This window comes from Bufo bufo, chromosome 4 (genome assembly GCF_905171765.1).
Source record: "Bufo bufo chromosome 4, aBufBuf1.1, whole genome shotgun sequence".
NCBI classification, from domain to species: Eukaryota; Metazoa; Chordata; class Amphibia; order Anura; family Bufonidae; genus Bufo; species Bufo bufo.
In genome coordinates, this window is record NC_053392.1 from 181,500,963 (window position 1) to 181,516,635 (window position 15,673).

A 15,673-nucleotide genomic window follows, 5' to 3' on the forward strand; every position below is an offset into this window, starting at 1 on the left:
AAAATTACAGTTCACATTTTATTCAACTTTAGAAAATAAATTCCTATATGAATCCTATGAATATAATAATTAAAAATCCAAATATTAAACAACAATGAATCACACACATTTATAGATCATGGTAAGCAGAATTAACATTATAATGAATCATCACAAGGTCATCTAGCAATGAATAGTATAAAGCCTTATAATTCCTAATGACCATACCATATAATAATGAACAATAGAAATATACATGCATCATGGTGACTCAGAATAATGACCAGGGTGTCGCTTCTAATGATCTTTATTAGGCTCGTGGTCTTGTGTTCTAGGGATTAGCCTACAAGACCTCAGTTTATTATTGATTTAGCTATTGATTACATTTTGTAGATGATCTTTGGTTTCACATCTAAATTGTAACCGAAATGTCTTTTACTTCTGAAATAGAATGTGTTCCTGGAGAGGATGAGGATGTACTTTTCTATACACTACTCACCTTTATAAAGTATGATTGGGGTGGATTAACTATTACAGGTGGACTCTGAGATCATGTAGAATAATAGATGTGGCAGGAGGCAGTTATTACACAAAGAGAATAAACATCATTTATTCATAGTTTTCTACCTATTAAGATCTATCACAATTGATCACAGATAATAATGACAATATTATCATATACGTGTAGAACTATACAGAGTATGAGGACAGCCTGCTCCCTGCACATAGGACATTCTAACAGATTTCTGGAATGAATGGATTTAAGGACTGATTTCCAAAAGTACCAAATTACTACCTAAAAACAACTATGCAAATAAAAGTAGTATAGATATCGTAAGTGCATGAAGGGACAGAGCATCAGAAGACAGGATAATATGTGTGGATAGATAGATCGATAGACAGGTAGATACTATAGATAGATAGATACTATATATATGATATAGATAGATACTATAGATATGATATAGATACTATAGATATGATATAGATACAATAGATATGATATAGATAGATAAATACATAGAAATAAAAAGGTAGATATTAGATAGATATGATGTAGAAAGCTAGATATGATAGATAGATACATACATACTATAGATGATATAGATATATACTATAGATATGATATAGATACTATAGATATGATATAGATACTATAGATATGATATAGATAGATAGGTAGATAAATACATAGAAATAAAAAGGTAGATATTAGATAGATATGATGTAGAAAGCTAGATATGATAGATAGATACATACATACTATAGATGATATAGATAGATACTATAGATATGATATAGATACTATAGATATGATATAGATACTATAGATATGATATAGATAGATAGGTAGATAAATACATAGAAATAAAAAGGTAGATATGATATGAAAGATAGATATGATAAATAGCTAGATCAGTGATGGCGAACCTTTTAGAGACTGAGTGCCCAAACTGCACCCCAAAACCCACATATTTATCACAAAGTGCCAACATGGGAATTTCCCCTGAATACTACAGTCCAGTATAGTATATCTTCCATGTACTTTTCGCTATAAAAGCCTGTTTACACTCAGTGCGCTTGCCTGTGCTGTTTATAGTGCGCCTGCGCTGATGAATGGCAGGAAAAGTATAAGGCCTCCTGCACATGACTGTAGGTGTCCCGTTGCCATATTGCGGACCCGCAATACATGGGCACCGTTCCGTGTGCATACTGCATCACGGATGCGGACCCATTCACTTTAATGGGTCCGCAAATCCGGAGATGCGGAATGGTGCGGAACGGAAGCACGGAACGGAACCCTACGGAGTGCTTCCATGGGGTTTCATCCCGTACTTCCGTTCCGAAAAAAGATAGAACATGTCCTATCTTTTTGCAGATCGTGGACCCATTAAGGTGAATGGGTCCGCGATCCACTGCGGCTGCCCCATGGTCGGTGTTCATGCATTGCGGCCCGCAGCACGGCCACGGGGTGCACACGTTTGTGTGCAGGAGGCATAAGGCATAGACTTTTCCAGGGTGCAAGTGCCCACAGAGAGGGCTCTGAGTGCCGCCTCTGGCACCCGTGCCATAGGTTCGCCATCACTGAGCTAGATAGATAGATAAATGGCTAGGTAAATGGATAGATACATACATGCTAGATGGATAGTTAGATATATAGATATGAGAGAGATGATAGATAGGTGTGTGTCTGTATATATATATATATATATAGTTATATACATAGAGGTAGATATTAGATATAATGTAGACAGATGCAACATGGATAGATGATAAATAGGTGTGTGTGTGTGTGTATATATATATATATATATATATATATATATATATAGTTATATACATAGAGGTAGATATTAGATACAATGTAGACAGATGCCACATGGATAGATGATAGATATGACATAGATAGATGATAGACATGTAGATTGATATGAGACAGATAGATGATAGATAATAGGTAGAGTAACAGTATATTTTTAGAATACAGCATAGACAATATAATCAGTAAGCATTGCAGATATATTGTATATTCTGCAGGCAGAGTGTACACAGGTGACCAGCACAGCACACGTATAATGTAAACCTGGGATGAGAACACTATATAAAGCAGAGGACAATAGTGGGCAGCACATAATAACGCTGCAGTGTAGAATCCCCCGGAAATAACGCAGCGATACCGTATCACACGGTATTATATCACTGGTACTGAGCTGCTGTGATCTGCTAAGCGACCTGGCTCTGGTTCACCACGAGAATGCCGCTCATCGATTGTTCCGCTTTCGTTTACCCGCGCCTGCGTGATTCAGCTCGATTGCTCAGGTCTGGATATTTGTGTACAGCGTGGTACAGGCAATAACAGGAGCACCGATAGCCGCTGTTTCCGGTAGGTGAGTCCGGTGTGCTGCCGTGTGTTCATTGCAGGTAATCACGGAGGAGACTGCAGCAGTGAGTGGGGGGCAGAAGCTGCAGTTTGGCTCCTGGCGTTGGCGTTGTGGCTGGGCCTAACCTGTGTAGTTATATTGGTTGGCATTGTGAAGGCTGCAGTGTGATCTTCTCAGGCCTTTATGGTATGGGTGAGGGCAGTGCCATACTGCACACTAACATCATGGCAGCTTCATTATGAGCCTGGTGTACTGGCTGAGCGCTCCACCAGTCTGAGGGATGGCGGTGTACCCCACCACGGCACATAATGGGGAGATCAGCCCATGCCCCTATTCCAGCACTACTGGACCTTCATGCCGAATCCCACTTTATATATTCCCGTCAGGCTTTCTAGTTTCCTGTATACGCTGTAAAACTGGAGTTTTCTGTGTCGACATTGCTGATATGGTACCTCAAAAGTTTCGGTCCAAAAAAAGAAAAAAAAAACTGACTGTTACAGATCAGCAGAACCACAGAAACTGGAAGGACCCCATTATAATCGGTGGTGTCCATCTGACACGGTTTGTTCTAACATATACTCCATCCCAATGGAGTCCGTCCACCACCGTTGGTTCCGTCATATACTACATCCTGTGCTTTTCTTAATTTTTTATTTTTTATTTTCCTGTTTTTACACCGAAACTGAGAAGTGCTGCAGAGGTGAGTCTAGCTTAAGGCTGCATTCACACGTCCGTGGTGTGTTGCGGACCCGCAAATTGCGGGTCCGCAACACACCAGCCCGTCGCCCCCATTGAAATGCCTATTCTTGTCCGCAAGCTGCGGACAAGAATAGGACATGCTCTATCTTTTTGCGGAGCTGCGGACCCAAGATCGGGGCCGCGATCCGCAATTGCGGCTGCAGACAGCACACTGTGCGCTGTCCGCATCCATTTCGTCCCCATAGAGAATTTCTCAAACAGCCCCCCCATGTGCCGGGCCCTTCACAGGTAATATACTTACCCCGCTCCCTGCGCCGCTCCTGGTCCCCGCACCGCCGCTGCTGCTTCTCCCCGTACATGGATGAAAACATTCGATGTCGGGAGGAACAGCCAATGGCAGGCAGAGCCGAGCCTCCCTAGCGTCACCCGCATTCCCTAATGATGCAGCCTCGATGAGCTGGCGCATTGTCGTCCATGAAGATGTAATTAGTCCTGTGTTGTTCATGCAGAGGCACAATGACTGGATTAATGATGTATTTCAAGCAGTATGGGCTTGTCACTGTACCACTGTTCACAAAGTGTAGGGCAGGTCTGTATTGACTAGACACACCTGCCAACACTGTAAGGCTGGGTTCACACCTGAGCGTATTTGATAAGCGCTTTTTACAGTCGTTTTTATCGGGCGTTTTTGAGGCGTATTTTGGGGCGTTTTTGTATTTTGGAAACGCGCGTTTGTGTGATTAACCACAGAGGCATCCAATGAAAAACTGCCACAATACGCGCGACAATACGCCCCAAAGAAGCTCCTGTACTTCTTGGGGCGTAGGGCATTTTACAGCGCATTCGTACGCGCTGTAAAACGCTCAGGTGAGAACCATGTCCATAGGGAAACATTGGTTTTTGCCTGTTGAGCGTTTTACAGCGCGTAGGAACGCGCTGTAAAACGCTCAGGTGTGAACCCAGCCTAACACCACCACCAAAGGCTCGTCTGGTGACAACAGTGGCTGATGCATAGCGCTCTCCTTGATCTCTCCAACATCGTTGGCGGCCATCATTTCTACTTAGCGTGAATTGACAGCACTGAGGCCCACTGGTCCCTCGTTCCAGCTTAGATTCCACACGCCCCATGCAAGGTGATGACGCCTGTGGTCAGGTACCCATGCAGGTCGTCTAGCATGCAGACCATGTTGATGTAAACAGTTTTGAATGGTCTGACGTGACACTTGGGTGCCTCTCACCTCCCTTAAATGTGCCTGCAGTTGTGTGACATTCATCATCTGGTTCTGCAGGGCATTGTTCACAATAAAGTGGTCATCAGTGTGGGATGTGGCCGAAGGACGTCTACTTCTATGCCTTTCTGTGACTCTTCCAGTCTCTCTGTTGCAACCTGCTGATGACACTCTGTGACACTCTAAGCTCAGTGGCCAATTCCATCTGAGAACATCCTTCTTGAAGCCTCGCAATGGCAAGGTGCTGTTGATCAATTGTTAGGTGTCATCTTAGTCTCATGATGTCAAATGTGAATAGCATGATGAGGAGGACTGTTTACATAACAATTCTAATTGAACCAGGAAATTTATTGGGCAACTCATGGATCAAACATCTGTTGTGAATTTTTGCCGTTGAGCTTCTTGTTAGAGAACAGCAAGTTGTGAAAAAAGTACTGAAACATTGAGCAGTTGGACGTGTGCATTCAAAAGGTTAGAGAAGGTCACATTAAGTTCACCTGTAAAGGTTAGAATGCTTTTTAGGTTCATCCTAAAATTTCACCCACAAGCCAAATATCCCTGCCTTTGTAAGCAGAGTACATTGGCCTTGATATCAAACTGGTGTTGTCGTCATTTTGGAGTAAATTGACACTTGTCTGTCATTTTAGACAATTTAGCAGTATTCTGTGACAGACCGATGTCAGCACCTACTAAATCCGTTTCAGAAATCCAGCTGTTTCTGGGTTTTCCTATGGAGTATGTTGGTTTTTGGTCTTATTTATCCTACTGAAAGTCCCAAAAATGTATCTGAACTGCACTCCACTTCCCGATCTGTCATAGATGTGGAAGATGAAAATACGTTTTCTCAGATGAGAGAAGGAAGATCTGTGAATGAGTTTGCAGCCTCTGAATGTAAGGGGGCTTTGACATGGCCGTAAATGTTTTGCAGTCAGCAAATCAAGCTTACCGGCTGTGTGTACGGGGTACGCAGACCTATCTTTTGCTGCATGGATGTGGAAGCCCTTCACCGTCAGCAAACAGAAACATTTTAAAGGGGAGAAGAACTGAAATGAATCATGTATTAGGAAGTTCTGTAACTTCATTCAGTGATTATTTTCTTATATAAGCCTGGATTATATCTTCAAGCTTGCAGTTGATCCCCCTTCCTTCTGTCCTTTTACATAAAGTTTTTTTACTGGTGGCGGCTGTTAGTAATAGGGTTAGAAACTGGGTGACTGTTTGTCGTTTCATATCAGATATTGATTATATAGGTGCATCCCTTAATAAGCGCAGCGGCCATTTACAACACTATACATTAAACAGCTCACTGTATTTGTATGGCAGCACAGTGGCTCAGTAGTTAGGACAACATCTGCATGGGGTTTATATGTTTTTTCATGTGTTTGGGGGGTTTCGTCTGCGTACTTAAGTTTCCTCCCACACTCCCAAAACCACCTTAAGAGGTAGATTGTCTTCTTAGTGGGTACTGGGATCAGGGCAGTTATGGCAGCCATTGACTCCCATGCGCCACAACCATCACTGCGCTTTGAGTCTCTTGTGTGAGAAAAGTACATTACAGATGTATCTGTATACAGATGTTGTGTTACATTCATACAATTGTATGTGCAAAACTGTGAACTTTTGTGGTTAACCAGAAATAATTCTTTCTTTTTTTCCTTCCCTGAAGCTCCATAATGGGACGACATTCCTCTGATTCAGAGGAGGATACTAGGACCCGCAAAAAGAAGAAGCATCGTAAACGCTCCTCTTCCAGTAGCTCTTCAGATGGAAGAATGCGTAGTCATAAGAAATCAGGAAGGAGATCCAGATCTCGCTCACGAGAAGCTTACTCCAGTTCACACTCTTACGATAAAAGGTTAGTTATTGCATTATAATATTATCTTTGCATAAGAATTTGTTAATATACTTTATGAACCAATGTCCGTAAAGTAGATTATATGAACTGGATAACTGTTAAAAAAAAAAAAAAGTAGACAATGATATCCAATCTTCAATCATCCCAGCTCCATCCCCTGTTCACATAAATTTGGTGCACACACTGGGAAGTTGTCTAGACGAATATGCCAGTCAGGACAACAGGGTTCCCATGTCCCATCCGCTATTTCAATGGGTAATGGTCGAGCAATAGCATCATTTCTCCATTTGACGTCTGTGGGACTGCTATTAGTCCCACAGAGATAAATAGATCCGTAGTATGAATGCTCGACCTGCCACGCCAATCATATGGGGGCACAGGACCCCTGTTTTTGTGATTGGTGGTTCCCCAGTTATCATCTTTTCTGTGGATAGGGTATAACATGTTCTAGCTACCACTACTTTGTGCATGGACTCCCATTGTTTAAAAACATAGCCTAACAGTGTTTCATCCTTGTGTAGTGTATGTTTTTACAAAGGGTTATGCTTGATAATATTTGCTTAGTTCCATTTTGTTCATATTTCTAGACGCAGGCACCGTTCTAGCAGTGAGTCGTCTTACAGTTCAAGAAGAAAACGTAGCTCCAGCAGAACCCGAGACCGAGTAAAGTCACGTAAAGCCCACAGGTCCAGAGCGTCAAGGTATATTCTTCTTATGCTTATTTCATGGTATTTTACCTAAACAATGATGTGTCTCACACTGGGTAGTAGAAAATGAAATATTAAAACGACGATGTGTCTCACACTGGAGAATCCTATATTAATTATAGAGAGCTTCAGGTTTGCTTGCATTAAAAGACAAGTTGTCTTTGTGATGCCAAAAATAAACTCTTCTACCATGTCCACTGGATATGCCATAAAAGTAAGATCCCTACGTGTATGGTCAAGTTTTATAAAATTTTAATTTGTAACACATGGAAAAAATAAGTGTGTATTTTTTTTGTAGAGTATCAACTCTAAATATACCACCAAAAGCACAAATGAACACTAATGAGGTTGAGGCAATGCGGTCAGTGGGTAAACCTCCATAAACCTCACAAGATGATGCAATTATGTGAATGTATTATTATTGGCTCAGCAGATGGGAAGAGACAAACACTGGTTTACAGGATTAGGCCGAATGCACACGGCCGTGAGCGGTCCGTGGTATCCCGGCCTGGCATCCTGCTTACAGCAGGAGCGCATGCGGTGTCATTGGTTACTATGACGCCGTGCGTTTCATGCCGCCGCACTACAGTAATACACTCGTATAGATCATACGAGTGTATTACTGTACTGCAGTGGCAGCATGAAGCGCATGGCGTCATAGCAACCAATGATGCAGTGCGCTCCTGCTGTCAGCAGGATGCCAGGCCGGGATACCACGGACCGCTCACGGCCGTGTGCATTCGGCCTTAGCTGAAGGACAAGGTGTAACATAGGCATTTCTGTTTACAGGCTCTAATATAGAGGCTCTTTGGCAGCCAGTGGTAGAATGGACATTATATTTGTAAGTGAATTGTTATGTGTTGGTGATTTTTTTTAATTTATTTATTTATTTTAAAGAACTGACCGTCCTTTTTAGAACCGCAATTCCAAAATAGTTGGGGTGCCAGGGGCGTTGCTAGGGTCTCAAAAGATCCGGGGCACAAGCCCCAATAAATATGTTGCCCTCCCTCCGCACTTTGCTGTACTTGCTATTCAGCAGCACTTACCTGTCACATCCAGGGCCTCCAGGTGACGTCTCCTCTCTGTCATCCTCTTCTCTGTAGATCTTCTCTCTCATCATCATCTTCTCCACTCGGTCTGGACAACTTCTCTCAGCCGCCTCGTCTCTGCAGAGTGTGACACACAGACATCTTAGCTTCCTCACATTCTATCATTATCCCCCAACCGGAGTCCCCACAGTGTTATCCTGCTGCTTGCTGTGCCCCCCCCCCCCCCCTTCCCCCAGGGGTGTAGCTATAGCGGGTGCAGAGGTAGCAGTCGCTAAGGGGCCCAAAGACACTTGTGCCGCATAAGACACACAAAGCACTGAGGGAAGGGGGGCCCAAGCTGAACTCTTGCACCGGGGCCCATGAGCCTTTAGTTACGCCCCTGCCCCCCCCAATACCCCCAAATACTATCCTGAAGAAACATTACTGCCCCCCATAGTAATAGTGCTCCTCATCGTCCCACCAATAGTAATTCCCTTCTAGAATGCCCTCATTAGTAACACTGCCCCAACCGTGATAATGCTCCTCAACAATGCACCCATTATTAGAAGAGCCCTCCCATATTAATAATACCCTCAGAGTCCCCAGTAGAAATAAGGCCCCCTATTGTTCCCCCGGCGGTAATAAAGCTCCCTACAGACCCCTCAGTAGTAATAGGGCCCCCATAGTGTGCTTAGTAGAAATAAGGCGGATCTATAAGACCCTCCTATAGAGCCCCCAGTAGTAATAAGACCACCTATAATGTCCCCTGGATCTGCAGTGCCCCCTGCAGTTATAATCCTCCCTCCACCATACAGTCCCATGTAAATAACATCACCTCCTCCCCAGCCGCCTCCAACGCACAATCCCATGTAAACATCACCTCCTAAGGCTACTTTCACACTTGCGTTTGTGCGGATCTGTCCTGTACTTGTACAGGACGGATCCGCACCGATAATATAAACGAATGCATCTGTTCAGGACCGATTCGTTTGAATTTCTAAGTCCAAATACTGATCCGTCCTGACTCGCATTGAAAGTCAATGGGGGACGGATCCGTTTACAATTGCACCATTTTGTGTCAATGCAAAGGGATCCGTCCCCATTGACTTACATTGTAAGTCAGGACGGATCCGTTTGGCTCCGCAAGGCGATGCGGACACATGCTTGCAGCATTTTGGGGTCCGCCTCCAAAACGGAACGGGTGGGGGGGGCGTACGGAGCCGAACGAATGCATTCTAAATGGATCCGCATCCATTCAGAATGCATTGGGGTTAAACTGATGCATTTGGGGCTGCTTGTGAGAGCCTTGAAACGGATCTCACAAGCGGATCCCCAAACCCAAGTGTGAACGTAGCCTAAACATTAAGTCCCATGTACATAAACATCATTTCCCCCCCCCACCATCCACTTTCAACATACAGTCCTATGTAAATAACATCACTCCCTCCCCCAACCACCTCAAGTACACCGTTCCAAGTCAATAACATCCCTCCCTTCAGCCCTAACATACATCCCAGTTAAATAACTACAACTCCCAGCATTGCTCTGCCTCTCCCTTCACTTACCTTTTCTCATGTACAGACATCACCATTAGGCTCCTTCTCCTCTTCACTCTGGTCCAATCCTGCACTGGTCACATGATGGTGACATCATCCAGGTCATCATATCACAGCCTGGTTTGCTGATCACATGACCTGTGATGTCACCACAGGTCCTTCAGCTCTTCCCAGTGTATTAGATTCAATTGTATTGCTGTTCTATGTACGGCAATACAGTTGTATCTAGCAGGCAGGCAGGACATTCGGGGCATGGGACAAAACATCCGGGGCCCAGGCCCCGAATGTTTTAACCTAGCGACGCCCCTGTGGGGTGCTTTGTAATATTTAAACACAAACTCAATATAGAGCACATATCAGATGTTGAAAGTGAGACATTTTACCATTTCATGAAAAAAATTAACTCATTTAGGAGTTGATGGCAGCAACGCATCTCAAAAAAGTTGGGACGGGGTAACAAAAGGCTGGAAAAATAAGTGGTTCTAATCGGGGTATAGCTCTAGTGTACACAGGGGAAGTTGGTGCTACGAGACCCAAACTCAGAAGGGTCCCACCCAGGAGAAGGACTGAAAGATTTTTTTTTTTTGTCAGAGCCTCCTCAGCAATATTATACAATGACCTTATATACGGCGACATGTCACACTATACACGTGTAGTAAATGGATGGAGCGGCTGCCTGGCCTGATCTGAGAGAGCTATGTTGACTAGCTGCAACAGTGAGGGTTGCAGATATTTACATACTGTTGATAAAATAGGGGATGCTACACAATGGTAGACATGGCCCGTTCACAACTTCTTTGAGATGCGTTGTTGCCATCAAGATTTAAGAGTTAATTTCTTTCATGAAATGGTAAAATGTCTAATTTTCAACATCTGATATGTGTTGTATGATCTACTGTGAATAAAATATGGGTCTGAGATTTTAAAATCTTACATTGATTTACAGTTTACAGTGTCCCAAGTTTTTGGAATTGGAGTTGTAATATCCTGGAATTACCAAACGCACATCTCGGGTCAGTTGGCCCATCCAAAGATACTTAAAGGGGTTGTCTCACCCCTCAGACATTGGGGGCATATCATTAGGATATGCCCTCAATGTCTGATAGGTAGGGGTCCTACCTCTGGGACCCGCACCTTTTCTTTACAACGGAGCCCACAAAGTAAAGGAGGTCGCGCATGCGCAGCAGCCCTCCATTCATTCCTAGCAATATGCCCCCAATGTCTGAGGTTAGACAACCCCTTTAATGTGCCGCTGTCATGAGACAGTGATACTCTATACCAGGGGTAGGCAACCTCTGGCACTCCAGCTGTTGTAAAACTACAACTCCCAGCATGCATACTTGCTCTTCTCTTCTCAGAACTCCCATATAAATGAATGGAGCATGCTGGGAATTGTAGTTTCACAACAGCTGGAGTGCCAAAGGTTGCAGATCTCTGCTCTATACATAGGAATCTGTTCATGCAATCTGCTTTACAGCTGGTGTTCCATCTGGCCATTTGCTATTAACCTCTTTAAGTTTAATAACGTGACTAAGGCCTTATTCACATGTACGTGTCTATGACGACGTCTGTGAGAAGGCGATCAGAGTTTCCATGCGCACTGCTAGGCTGAAAAGGGAATTTCCGCAGTGGCCATCCGTGTATGGTCAATGGTTTTCAAGGAATGTATAGACCGGACTAGGTGTGATAGATCGGACCAAAGAAGTTGCTGTCTTTGTGGTTTGCCTGCAGAAAACCTGTGATGTCTCAATAAAAACATGAAATTTAAATGGATCTGTGCGCTGTCTGTGTACAACACGGACTGCATACGTCCATAGTTCACTGACATGTGAACAAGGCCTAATGCTTTACTGTGTAGAAGAACTGTTTGTCCTATTGTTAAAGGAGCTATGCCATGATTGATGTAAAAAATGACATTACCTTTATAACGCAAGAAAGTTTAGACTACCCCATTAAGTCACAGGTGCACATCCATAAAGCTAGCATGCAGACGGCAAACAAAAAAATGTATGGCAGCACACCATTACACATGCAAGCAATAGAGCTAGGGATTAGGGATTATTCTGGATTACAGTGGTACTGTGCCTACTATACATGAAAAATGGAATATCTTTCCACACATTTTTGATCAAATCTGTGTCTGACCCATCTAAGGTTAGAATATGTAAAGTGGAATACCAGCTCACTATGTCTGCGGTTTTTCAACCTCCTTGTTCAGGTACAGAGATATAATGGGTAAATTCAGACTCCAGCACTCACTTTTTTTGTTGAAGTATCAAGTTCTCCATCTTTATTCAATAGTTGCACACAGACAATACAGGACTCAAAGTCTCTCTGGTGTAGGCTGTTGACGCGTTTCGAAAGAATCTTATTCGTAACAGTGGAGTGCATTTGGTGCTCTCAGGTTTAAATAGGAACTCAAGTGTGTTTAATTAGCGCTGTAGTTACTCCCACCCGTGACCGTGCACAGGGTGGAGAAAGAAAGTAGCATGGGGCAGTCAAGGTTACTCCCCTTTGCACAACACTTGCCTCAAATAGTTGTCACCTGGAGCATCAAAATCATTCCAATCGAATATCTGACATACAGAGAGCTACATAACATTTCTTTAAAAACAAACTTGTTTCAATACGTACAGATATCTCTTCTATCATATTGAAATTACATAGCATAAAAATAACAGATGCGGAAAGAAAAGAAAACTCTGCTGAAAAATCCGCTGCGTTTAGATAGGGATCCATTCACATTGTATATGCGTTACTTCTTAGTTTGTTCTTCAAAAATAATTGTTGAAGAACTTGTCAGATAATACTTGCGGGAAATTATATACATTGATATACTGCATACACAATGTAAACAAACAGAAAAGAGAACAGAAAGAAGGCATAAATATACCGATCCATACATCACCATAAGTAATTAATAAAAATGCATGATCTCCCTTCTTAAATTTAGGCCTTTTGGATATCTTGTCTCCAATTTAAATATCCAAAAGGCCTCTCTCAGATTGACTTGATGTTTTATGTCTCCTCCTCTGATAGAAGTTTTGACTTGTTCTATACCATATGTTTTAAAATATTTGGGGCTACGGTTATGTCTTTCAATGAAGTGTCTGGGTGCATTTGATATGTTGGTATAGGAAGGATTGTCTATATAATTGAGGTGTTCTAGAATCCGGTTTTTAAATTTCCTTATGGTGTACCCTATGTACATTTGTTACATTTTTAAAACATATGCTATAGAACAAGTCAAAACTTCTATCAGAGGAGGAGACATAAAACATCAAGTCAATCTGAGAGAGGCCTTTTGGATATTTAAATTGGAGACAAGATATCCAAAAGGCCTAAATTTAAGAAGGGAGATCATGCATTTTTATTAATTACTTATGGTGATGTATGGATCGGTATATTTATGCCTTCTTTCTGTTCTCTTTTCTGTTTGTTTACATTGTGTATGCAGTATATCAATGTATATAATTTCCCGCAAGTATTATCTGACAAGTTCTTCAACAATTATTTTTGAAGAACAAACTAAGAAGTAACGCATATACAATGTGAATGGATCCCTATCTAAACGCAGCGGATTTTTCAGCAGAGTTTTCTTTTCTTTCCGCATCTGTTATTTTTATGCTATGTAATTTCAATATGATAGAAGAGATATCTGTACGTATTGAAACAAGTTTGTTTTTAAAGAAATGTTATGTAGCTCTCTGTATGTCAGATATTCGATTGGAATGATTTTGATGCTCCAGGTGACAACTATTTGAGGCAAGTGTTGTGCAAAGGGGAGTAACCTTGACTGCCCCATGCTACTTTCTTTCTCCACCCTGTGCACGGTCACGGGTGGGAGTAACTACAGCGCTAATTAAACACACTTGAGTTCCTATTTAAACCTGAGAGCACCAAATGCACTCCACTGTTACGAATAAGATTCTTTCGAAACGCGTCAACAGCCTACACCAGAGAGACTTTGAGTCCTGTATTGTCTGTGTGCAACTATTGAATAAAGATGGAGAACTTGATACTTCAACAAAAAAAGTGAGTGCTGGAGTCTGAATTTACCCATTATATCTCTGACCCATCTACCAACGTCAAGGTGGCTTCTGCAGATGGGTACCTAACACTAACAGATCTCCTGGGGCCTAACTAAGCCTAAACTGTTTAGGGCGGTGTAGGAACCAGCTATATTTATACTCTGCTCAGAAGTCCTGGACAGATAGGCGGGCAGTGCTCAATCTAAAGGAGGGAGCTACCTTCCAAACATACTGCAAGAAAATTTAGACTTGCACGTCCAAAGTCGCAGGTGCACATCCATAAAGCTAACATGCAGATAGCAAACAATATGTATGGCAGCATACTGTTATACATGCATCCAATAGAACTAGGTATTGGGAATTTTGGATTACAGTGGTACTGTACAGTGACGTGGCCCCTCTAAGCCAAGATAGACTGCACACAATGTTTCACCCCGAGCGGATACATTTGGTTTAAACAGTAGTATGAAGAATATAATAATCCTGCTTATTATAGTAATGTGGCCACTTAATAGACGAACAGTCCTGTGATCAATTAACCCTTTCTTGATTTGGGGTGTAACACCCGGGCCCGAGTAGTTTGTTTATCTATATTTTACCTATTTGTTTTATACATTTAAAGCTATCCTGAAGTGAGACTAGATGATGCAAATGGGACTTAATAATAACGCAAACTGAATTTCAGCAAAGGAACCGTGATTTACATTAAATTAGGATTTTAAAAAAAATGATTTAGCGGGGAGTTATTGAGCATTTGCCTAATAACATTTTGCCTCCTTGAGACAATAATTTGTCTGTGAAACTCCTATATGTCCTCTGCAGAGAAATTGAAAAGAACAGCTTCTTCTCCAAACCTCACATGGAACGACACAAAGGAGTATTTCAGCTCTGCAAAATTTAATAAATCATCCCATTTCCTAATTCGATCATATTAGATGGTGATGTGGAAGAGGCATTTCAGATCGCATCTCCTCATTAATATACATCAGTCGGGGGAATGGAATGCTTTATGTGGAGATGTCACCGTTCCTATGTCTTAGTTTACTAAGTGGAACAGGTTGATGTAATACAGGGGGCTATTTGTCACTGTCTCGTTAAAATGGTTTGGGTCGAGTTATGGAGTCCAGAAAGACGCTGGCTGATAAATCAAAACTGGATTGACTGGACAGGAGGCAGTGATTGATACCGTGACAGGATATGAAGAAAGGAATGGAGATACAAGCTTGTATGATATTGAATATGTGCAAAAATGGCCTCAGAGTATGAATATCATTCAAAGAAATAGGAATTTTAATATTAACTTGAAATAGTGCTAGCTACTTATGGAGAATACTTTCCTGTTGGAGAATTATATCGGCCCGGCAAGGACTAATGAGAATTTAAAAATCACAGCTTTTTCTTTGTGTTGAGTAACTGGTGTGTGTATGTATACAGCGGTCTTCACACGTTTCAGGAATAACCTTTGCAATATAATTGTTTTCACAAGACGTGGAACAGAAGCCTTATAGGGTGAGTGCCCAAATAGTGGATGTGATGCTGGCGGGAAAAAAAAAAACTGCACCGACAAACGGTTTTACTTCCAGCGAAAAACTGCTCTGACATGCAGTTTTAATGCAAGCAGTTGCCAGTTTTTAGCTTGATTGGTAGCGTGGGTGAAATTGCTGTTCACTTGCAAAAATGTGTAACTATTCACAATCGGTTAGCAAA

The 15,673-nt window shown here is 42.2% G+C and overlaps 1 protein-coding gene across 3 annotated transcripts in view; it reads left to right on the forward strand.

Annotated features, from left to right (window-relative positions):
• Positions 1 to 2,779: 2,779 nt before the first annotated feature.
• The window catches only part of RSRC1 (arginine and serine rich coiled-coil 1), a 321,466-nt gene continuing 308,572 nt past the window's right edge, over positions 2,780 to 15,673 (forward strand). The window contains exons 1-3 of one of the 3 annotated variants that reach the window (XM_040428147.1): positions 2,780 to 2,863; positions 6,456 to 6,644; positions 7,232 to 7,345. In XM_040428147.1, coding sequence (XP_040284081.1) covers positions 6,463 to 6,644; positions 7,232 to 7,345 — 296 coding nt within the window. In that variant the 5' untranslated portion in view covers positions 2,780 to 2,863; positions 6,456 to 6,462. Of the gene's footprint in view, positions 2,902 to 6,455; positions 6,645 to 7,231; positions 7,346 to 15,673 lie in introns of all 3 variants that reach the window. The other 2 variants (XM_040428149.1, XM_040428148.1) reach the window with 2 other exon arrangements.